The sequence below is a fragment of the Sorex fumeus genome, unplaced genomic scaffold, assembly GCF_029834395.1.
Source record: "Sorex fumeus unplaced genomic scaffold, SorFum_2.1 ptg000005l, whole genome shotgun sequence".
Classification (NCBI taxonomy): domain Eukaryota; kingdom Metazoa; phylum Chordata; class Mammalia; order Eulipotyphla; family Soricidae; genus Sorex; species Sorex fumeus.
This window is the reverse complement of record NW_026606062.1, coordinates 9,381,795-9,390,827: the sequence shown is the minus strand read 5'-3', so window position 1 is coordinate 9,390,827 and position 9,033 is coordinate 9,381,795. Positions and strand designations below refer to the sequence as shown.

At 45.3% G+C, this 9,033-nt stretch overlaps 1 protein-coding gene across 1 annotated transcript in view; it reads right to left on the bottom strand.

Moving 5' to 3' along the window:
- Positions 1-6,377: 6,377 nt before the first annotated feature.
- TRPM8 (transient receptor potential cation channel subfamily M member 8) overlaps positions 6,378-9,033 on the bottom strand; it is an 80,764-nt gene continuing 78,108 nt past the window's right edge. The window contains exon 24 of the mRNA XM_056121719.1: positions 6,378-6,428. Within this exon, the coding sequence (XP_055977694.1) occupies positions 6,378-6,428 (51 nt within the window). The remainder of the gene's footprint in view (positions 6,429-9,033) is intronic.

Genomic DNA, 9,033 nt, shown 5'->3' with positions numbered 1-9,033 from the left:
GACACAGGTTAGGCAATGAGTCAAACGTGGTCAGGAAAACATGAGCTGAGACAGTCTCCTGGGTCTGGCCAATGGTTGTGCTTCATTCCGTGGCATCATATACATGTGGCCTGTCAATATGTTTATTCTGGGAAGGTTTCTATTTAGTTTGCTGTTTTGTTTTATCTCTATTTAGTTTACTGATTTCTAGCCCTTTTGCTGGTTTTCTATTCTGTTTGTGGTTTTTATTGAAATGCCCTACTGGGATTGAGGGAGGGTGTGACTACGTGGAAGGCATTGTGACTATTATGGCCAGCAAGTCCCACACATGAGAATGGCTCTCGGTCCAGGGACAACTTCAGCCTCTTCTTGGTGGTTTCAGAGGAGCCTGGTTCTCCAGTGGTCATGGTGGTCAGTCCCCACCAGAGACGTTTGGAAAATTCCATCCACAGGCCATTTTTGTCATGTAAATATTAGCCCACCCACTTTCCACCTCCCACAGCATGCGTTGACTGGCCCTATTATGATGCTTACTTTTAGGTCATTCTTGGGATTTAGGTATAGAGACACCTTATTTTCGTGTTTATTCCCTGCAAACAATATGAATGTGGGGAGTTGTCCTTGTTTGGGGAGCGGGTTGGGGTCACACTCAGAATTCCTTGGGAGCTATTCCTGGCTCTGTACTCAAGGGATGACAGCGGTACTGGGAGTTCAAGCCAGGGTCAGCCACACGTAAGCCAAGTGCCTTAACCCTTGGACTCTCTCTCCAATCCCAGAAACAGCCCTTTAACTGTGCAACCAAATGATGAAAACTGGTTCAGGTTCATGCTAGTAAGAGTATCCTTTAATAGCTTCCTTAGAAGGTCTTCTTCATCCTTGACTCAACAGTCTCTTTGGAGCTGAAAAAATGATTCCTGAAAGTTTCCATCATCTTTTGTTCTACCAATACTTCTGCTTTGGGGGCAACCACGCTCTCACACAGAAAGTGCTGGAATTATGTGAGTCCCACTAAATAACTGCTCCATTCCAAACCATTGTCTTCTTCATCAATATATTTAAATACATATATTGGCATCTTTCTAAACTAAGGATTAAATACCGTACCTTATATTAAGAGTTCTAGGTTCATCTATCTCTTATTCTATATTCAAGTTAATAATTCCCATTTGCTAAATAGGTACAAAAAAGCTTTGTGAATGGGTGAGAATTAACATATCTCACCACACTCTACATGGGGAATTTTTCCCTGATGAGAAAAGGATTCATTTACAAAGATGTTCCTCCCACTGAGCAGGGGGAAACAGCCCTTGATGACCAATATGATGGAAATCACCCCAAGTCAGAGGAACACCATGTTTGCAATAACACAGTGTTTACAAAGACCAGAAGAGCAAAAAAAAAAGATATTTGATAGAGAAATGGGTATAAAGAGCTTATACAAAATTGTGTATGTTGCAGGACGATATTGTGCAAAATTCTTAAAGGGAAAATAGGCATAGAAAGAAAAAGAGAGATCTGGAAAAATATACTGAAATGTTAATGCTGATTATCTTTAGAGGGTGAGACTATATTCTTAACTTTGAAATGTCCTCTAAATATTCTACACTATCCAAAGTTTTCTTGTCGTGGGGAAGGAAGACGAGAGACGTCAGCACAGACCAGTGGCTCTCTGCAGGCTCACGTTGGGGTGACCATTTTTAGAGTCAGGACACCTTCCTCCCACTGGACTTCCTGGGACTCACAGAAGTGGGGGTGGGGGATGCATTTTCGCCTCCCCTGATTGTCTGGAAGCAGAATGTGACTTGAAGACTTTCTCCTGCGAGGACCAGACCCTCACTCTTGCTACTGCATGTTACGGAATCAGCCACAACGTGAGAGACTTGGAACAATAGGCCCAGTTCATTTGTCCCATCATATAAAAAGACCAAAAAAAAATCAGTAGAAAGAAAATAGCCATCAGAGACAAACAAGACCACAGCAGGGAGAGAGAAAGCAAGGCCGAGTCTCACTCCTGGGAGGGACGGTGTGGGAGCATGAGAGACGCACAGGCACAGAGGCGACTGCCACACGGCGAGAGACAGCAGCAAGTCACCGAGACAGAAAGCCCTGGGTCGGGGGGTTCGGGGAAAACTCAATGCGGGAAGGTTCTTCCCCCAGATCCACCTTCTGGTGCAAACCCCATCTCTCATGCCATTGTCTGTTGAAGCGAAGCCAGGGGCCGTTCCCACTGGGCAGTCGGTGAGAGTGTGGCTCAGGGCATCCGGGAATCAGGTCCGTCCTCAGGGCTGCTGTTACCTGGAAAAGCAAAGACAGAACTGGGCTAAAGATCCACTTTCCTATCATGCTAAGTGAAATGAGTCAGAAAGATAGGGATAGACATAGAAAGATTGCATTCATCTGGGGAACATAAAGTAACAAAATAGGAGACTAATACCCAAGAATAGCCAAGATAAGTACCAGGAGGATTACTCCATGGCTTTGAGAACAGCCGCACATACTGGGGGAAAAGGCAGCTCAGATAGAGAAGGGAGCACCAAATAAAGGGTGTTGGGAGGTTCCTCTCAGGATTGGAAATGCGTGATGAGAGTAGATTATAATCCAAACAAGATTGCCACTCAAGGTCTCTTTTGCAAACCACGGCACTCAAAAGGAAAGAGAACAAAAGGGAATGTCCTGCCACAGAGGTTGGGTGGGATGGGGGAAAGGGGGGTGGGAGGGATACTGGGACTGGTGGTGGTGGAGAATGGGAACTGGTGGAGGGATGGGTACTTGATCATTGTATAACTGAAACCCAAGCACAAAAATTTGTAAGTCTACAACTGTACCTCATGGTGTTAAAAAAAAAAAATCCACTTTCCGTCCCTATTCATAGGACATACATCACCGGCTTCCAAATACACTGGGAAAACACGAGCCTGAATATATGATCTAGAGACTAGCACGTGGATACTACCAAAAACAAGAGATTTGCTTTTGGCATTAAAGCAGCTACATAAAATAGCCATTTTCTCTCGTAAAGACATCTGCATGTTCTGACCAGTTTGTCTTCGCGCCTAAATGACTCTGGCTAAAGGGTGAAGACTTGCTTCTCTGTTGTGTTGTGTCTGGGCCACAGTGGGCGGTACTCAGAGCTTACTCCCGGTTCTAAGAGCAGGCAGGAATCACTCCCAGCATGCTCCGGGAAACAGGCGTTCCAGGGACCATATGCGGTGCCAGAGACCAAGGCTAGGTTGGCTTTGTGCAAGGCAAGCACCTTCCCCACTGTACTGCATCTCCACCCCTAGAGCCAAAAAGTATCTGAGCACTTGATTTGCTGAGTGCGTTCTGCATGTCGAAGCACGTTGGCTACAGAGTTGAACGTTGTCATTGGCAGACCTTAAATTTTACAGCAGGCACAGGAGCTGCAAATTCCTTCAGCAAGCAGCTGAATGGATGGACTAGTGGCAGAGACAAGAACCAATGAGTCATCTGTCGGGAAGAATTTCCAGTGTCTTTATTTCTGTGGTCCCAGGGAGGTTCCATTCTGAGGTCGGAGGTCTACAGGTGGCTCTGTTTTCACTCTGCTTCTTCTCCCTTTTTCTACCTCAGTGGGGAGACAGGAATATATACTCTCTCTTTAGCTCCCGATGACTAGGTCCCAGGCAGATTTAGCAATGAAGGTTCCAGATGGACAAACTGGTAGAGAACCACCCATCACATCAGCTCCTGACCCACCTCCTACCCTACCGGGGTTGACATTCCTTGCCCCAACACCTTCTCAAAGGAAGATGGCAGAGGAAGAAATTACTAGTGAAGCTCTAGAAGAAAAATGTCTTAGCAGCCTGTAGCTAGTTTCCTATAAAATTACAGTTTGGGCGCGCTGCTTTAAAGATCCGCCAGAGAGGCAAATCCAAACAAAGAAAACGGATCTTCTATGCAGACATAAAACATTCCTTGGCAAAGGTGTTGTTTCTAAAATCTCAAATGCCCAGCTCTAGCGGAATGGGCCAGGAAGCTGCAGTCTACACACACAATGCAATACTCCGAGCACTTTCACTCACTGATAACTCATTCTCCACATTTGGTAGAATTGCAAGTTTAGGACGCTCGTCATGACCATGCCTCCAGACCCCGCGTCAGACTGCTTCACTCGGGCATTCCGGAGTGGGGAGGGTGAGACCCATCCCTGCCCCAAGGGACCCGGCCTTGAGAACCAAAACCCTCCAGAACCCAACCGCTGTCATGCTCACAGCTGTTCTCCACATGCTTGGGCAGAGCCTCGCCCATGAGTGAACCTATTCCTGGACCACACATCCGAATTGGCTGCAGTTCGATACTTCAAACCACACACCCTACCCATACTCCAAGATTGCTGCACCACATCTGATAGGGTTCAAAGGAGGAGGCAACCGATCTTAGAGGGAAAATATACATTTTTTTAAAAGATCTGTATATAAAAAGCACACAAGGCTCAACCTTTAACAACATATTGGTGATCTCTTACAGTAAGGGCTTAATGGTCCTTGGGTGAAATACAACAATCTTCACACTCTTTCCTCTAAGGATACCTTTCTATAGCATTTTCTGCATTTGTTTCATAACAAAGAATACAAAATATGTTATTTCGGTTATGTTTTGGGGCAGGGATTGGGGTTCAGAATGAAAACACCCAAAATACGATGGAGGGAAGGTGTCATGGTGGTGGGACTATTAAATGAATATTAAATGTAATCAAATCTTGTGAACTATTTTATAAAATAAAAAAAAACATTTTAAAGAAAAAGAAGAAATGAAAGCTTAAAGATGAACAAGGTGGTAAGAAGCCAGTCTCCTTGGCCAGGTTTACCCACAGCCATCACGGTGGAGAGAAATCAAATGAGAGTTCACTGCTAGATGAGGTGTTAGATGGATTGCTATCACGAGTTCAATCTCTTCTGATTATCAGACCTTTCTGCTTTTAGAATCATTTACAGTTATTTCCTCTTTTCCTGTTTTAGTTTTTGTTAAATTGCTGCTCATTAATTAAACAAAATGGCAAATGTTTCGAAGCTCAATTTGAAATTTATTGTCAGATCTAATACTGTCTTCATTACCCATGATGGAAGAGTTGAGTTGAGACACACTCTTCCCAACCAGGCAAGCTTTGCTTCCTGCAGCCCAGAAGGAGACGAGACTCCGCCTGCCTCCCTGATCTCTGCAGAAGAGATGAGCCTATCTTGGTTTTAAATATGGCCTAGGATATTGTCTCAGGACAGGAGAACGATGGTAAGAGCCCTCAAAAGAGTCCAGAAATCAACAGTTAGAGGAATTTTGAAGCCACAGCAAGTTGGCATGCGATGACATCATCCATCCTAAACGAAAGCTTTCTTCAACTTCAAAAGAAGGAGTCCTGAGAAATCAATGACTAGGCAACTCTACAACCAGGAGGAAAGGCAGGAAGGCAGAAAGGGATGAAGGAAGAGGGAGAGCGAGGAAGGAAGGGAGAAAGAGAAAGGGTGGGAGCAAAGGAAACAAAAATGAGGAACGGAGGAAGAAGGGAAGGGTGTCTTCCTGTGCTTCTATTTCCTTTTCAAGAAAAGTGACTTTGTACTGTCTGACTGAAATCCAATCCTGAGCGGCTTTGTAATGCTCTAAAATAATAAATAAAGTAAAATAAAAAATCGTTTTAAAAAAAGAAAAGTGGCTTTTCTTTCCAAGTTACTTCCTGAAAAGGCCTAGTCAAACAGAATGCCTCTACTATAATTCAGAAATTGGACAGGCGACACAGAAATATCATTCAAGCAAATGGTGAGATCGCAGAGCAAAAAAATTTAAGTTCAGGTTGCCAGTTAATTTTATTACATTTGGATTGTGCAAGTCGTCAACTGCTAGAAATCCTAACTGTCTCCATAAAACACATTAACACCCAAAGGTGACCCGATTCCATTTGTCCGGCCCAGAGCAATAAGCATAAAAGACAAAAACAACGCTTCTCTGTGAGAGGGAATGAAGGGGGAAATATCGTCTTAGAGTTGTGTGACTTGGTTCAGTTAAAACCAAACAGGAGCAAGTGTTCTCGCGAGAATTCCATTTCCCAGGATCCAGTGCTACCTTCTCACCTCTGACCTCTGACCTTGAAGAGTCTAGTTTCCTAGCACTCCTATGTGTGTGTGTGTGTGTGTGTGTGTGTGTGTGTGTGTGTGTGCGTGTATGCACGTGAGGGCCAGGGGGAAGGGGAACTTCCTCTTGGTCCCCCCATAATGTGTGTTTAAGGGTTTTACACGGCACATTATTTTTCAACCTGATAGATAAATTAAAAAATTAGAAAAAGATCATGATTTTATGTTAGTCTTAGGCATTTTCAAAGCAAAAATTATATAAGCTGTTGAGATGACTTACCTGCTATAATTAGATTTTCCTCTGCCCGAGTCCATGCAGTCTTATTTTATTTTGCTAGCAATCTCTTTCAGAAGCCCCTTGAGATCATTAAGCTTGCAGGAGAGGGAAGAAAGAAGTATTCAGAGAAATTTTCCAACCTTGAATTTCGAACTATTACTCTATGACTCATGTCACTGATGTATATTAATTAGCAAACATGGCGCATCCCTGAAATAAGGTGGAATGAGTGATTGGAGGAGTTTCATTGCTTTCAAAAATCATTTTACTGGAGAATAGTTGTCAGTGCAGTTATTATTATCCGGCTCAACTGGAACCCACTAGGGGTCCCCCAGGAAACCACTGCTTTTAACAACACCTAGAAATAATCCACAGAAGTAGTGTTCTGCTTAATCGAAAAATTATGATACCAAGAAACTGTGCTCAGATTTTTTAAATGTACTGATAATCTGATGCTGTACTAATAATTTAAATTTTTGGTTTGATTTGGGGGTTAATCTTTTGTTTGTTTGCTTTTTGGGTTTTTTTTTTTACACTCTAGCTGTACTAATAGCTTACACCTGGCTCAGCACTGGGGCTCACTCCTGGCAGTGATCAGGGTATCACATGTGGTGCCAGAAATATGTCCCTGGATGGGCTGTGTGCAAGGCAAGCGCCCTACCCACTGCACTATCTTTGTGGCCCCAATCTAATTTTTTTGCAAAGAAAATATTTTCCTCTCACAAAAAAAGTGTAAGTCGTGCAACAACTACTTGACACACCTTATGGTGTGTCTGAATCAATCTTCTCTCAATTCTCTCAGAAAATGGAAAACAAAATACTGCGACAACATAATTAGACACCATAACAAAATCACTCTCAGTTCATGCAGATTTCACCCGTCCACTACTCAGGAAGACAGAAGCTCACTTTTATTTATTTATTTATTTTTCCTTTTTGGGTCACACCCAGCAATGCTCAGGGGTCACTCCTGGCTCTGCACTCAGGAATTATTCCTGGCAGTGCTCAGAGGACCATATGGGATGCTGGGGATCGAACCCAGGTCGACTGCGTGCAAGGCAAACGCCCTACCCACTGTGCTATTGCTCCAGCCCCAGAAGCTCATTTTTAAATCGTATGCCGCCGGCGTATGGTTGATAAAAGCACAGGCAGCAATTCCTGAGTGGCTGGTCTCTAGTTCACTCAAGGAACAACCCATGTTTAACTGCAACTCATTTCCCATATAACCTCTTGATTTAATTTAAACAAATAAACATACATAGAGAAGCCATAAAAGTTTAATGCTCAAAAACAAAAACAAAACCATAGAAAGATCCTGACCTGGAGGCTAAGGTCACGAGGAGGCACCCCTGCTTCCCAGAGAGTGAGATGGAGAAATGTTTGATCTCCTGAGGGAGTTCCTGTGGTTGGTCTCACAGCTCTGATGAGCTGTTTGAGGAGACCCAGGCCGCCCGTGCTTGCTCCTGGGACAGAGGCTGGTCCTGAAATGCCCTGGGGATGGGCAGGGGGTGCCCTGGATGTGGGGAGCAAAGGCACTGAACTCCAACTGAAGGATAACATTGGTTATCCTATACCCGGGTTACTCCCATCACAGTGCTCCCATTCCTCTGTGTTTATTTGTAAGCTTTTTCTTTGTGCTCTGCTTCCCCAACAGGTCTATCACTTTTATCTCCTAATCAGACTCTGTGAACTTGTAAATATTGCTTTTCTCTTCTCCTTAAGTCCTTTGCGTAGTTACTTAAGAGCAATGTCCTTTTTGTATAGACACAGGAAGACAGTTCATGCCATGCTTTTGTAACTTGGGAGTTAACTGACTCCAAATGATATGAACAGATCCTGGGCATCTGTTCTCTTGAGTTAAGCCTCAGTTGCCCTTACTTCCTAGCACCCCAAAAAGCAGCATCCCAACGAGGGACTGGATGGCCCCAGGGCAAGCAGTGAGCTACCCTGGCATCCAACAACAAGGATGCCAAAGGGGTGGGCCCCGAAAGCACTTCTACCTCTACTGCCCTGGACCCCCAGGTAGAAACAAGCCCTTAACTCCTGCCTCTCCACGCCAGGACCCCCAGGTAGAACTAAGTCCTTGACTCCTGCCTCTCTGCCCCCAAGACCCCAGAAGGTGCATGTGAGTGGATGACCTTCAGTTGTGAACTGTGACCTGTCACTCCTGCACACACACACCCTCCGCCACATCCTTGCCCTGTTCAGAGCAACCTACAAGCCGCATGGCCGTTGGGGACCAGCCTGTCCTGTTGGCCCCAGCTCCTGATGGTTCTAGAACTGGTGGTTCCCTGGGGGTGGCGCCTCCTGCTTCGTTCTCTCTTTCCCTGTCCCCTGGGCACCCCGGGGCAGGGTGAGCAGGGCTTGGGGGATCCCAGTGCCAGTACCAGCAACTTTGTCTCAGCTCCCAAAGCTGCCCAGAAGAATCACAGGAAAACAAGCCCAACACAGCTGCTGCACGGGCCCAGATGCCCGAGTCTCGGCCCAGTCCCTTCCCCCCAGACCAGACTGTAGGACCCCAGTCACCTGGAGGGTCTTTGAAGGGCTTCACCAATGTCCCTCTTGAGCCAAACTGCTCCCAAGTCCTCTCCTGTGTGCAAACAAAGCCCAGCTCTAAAGAGGTTGCAAGTCCCCACACGGGAGACTGAAGGCTCCCCCCGTTCCTCCCTCTCTGCTTTTGTCCTCCGAGTTCCCATCCTG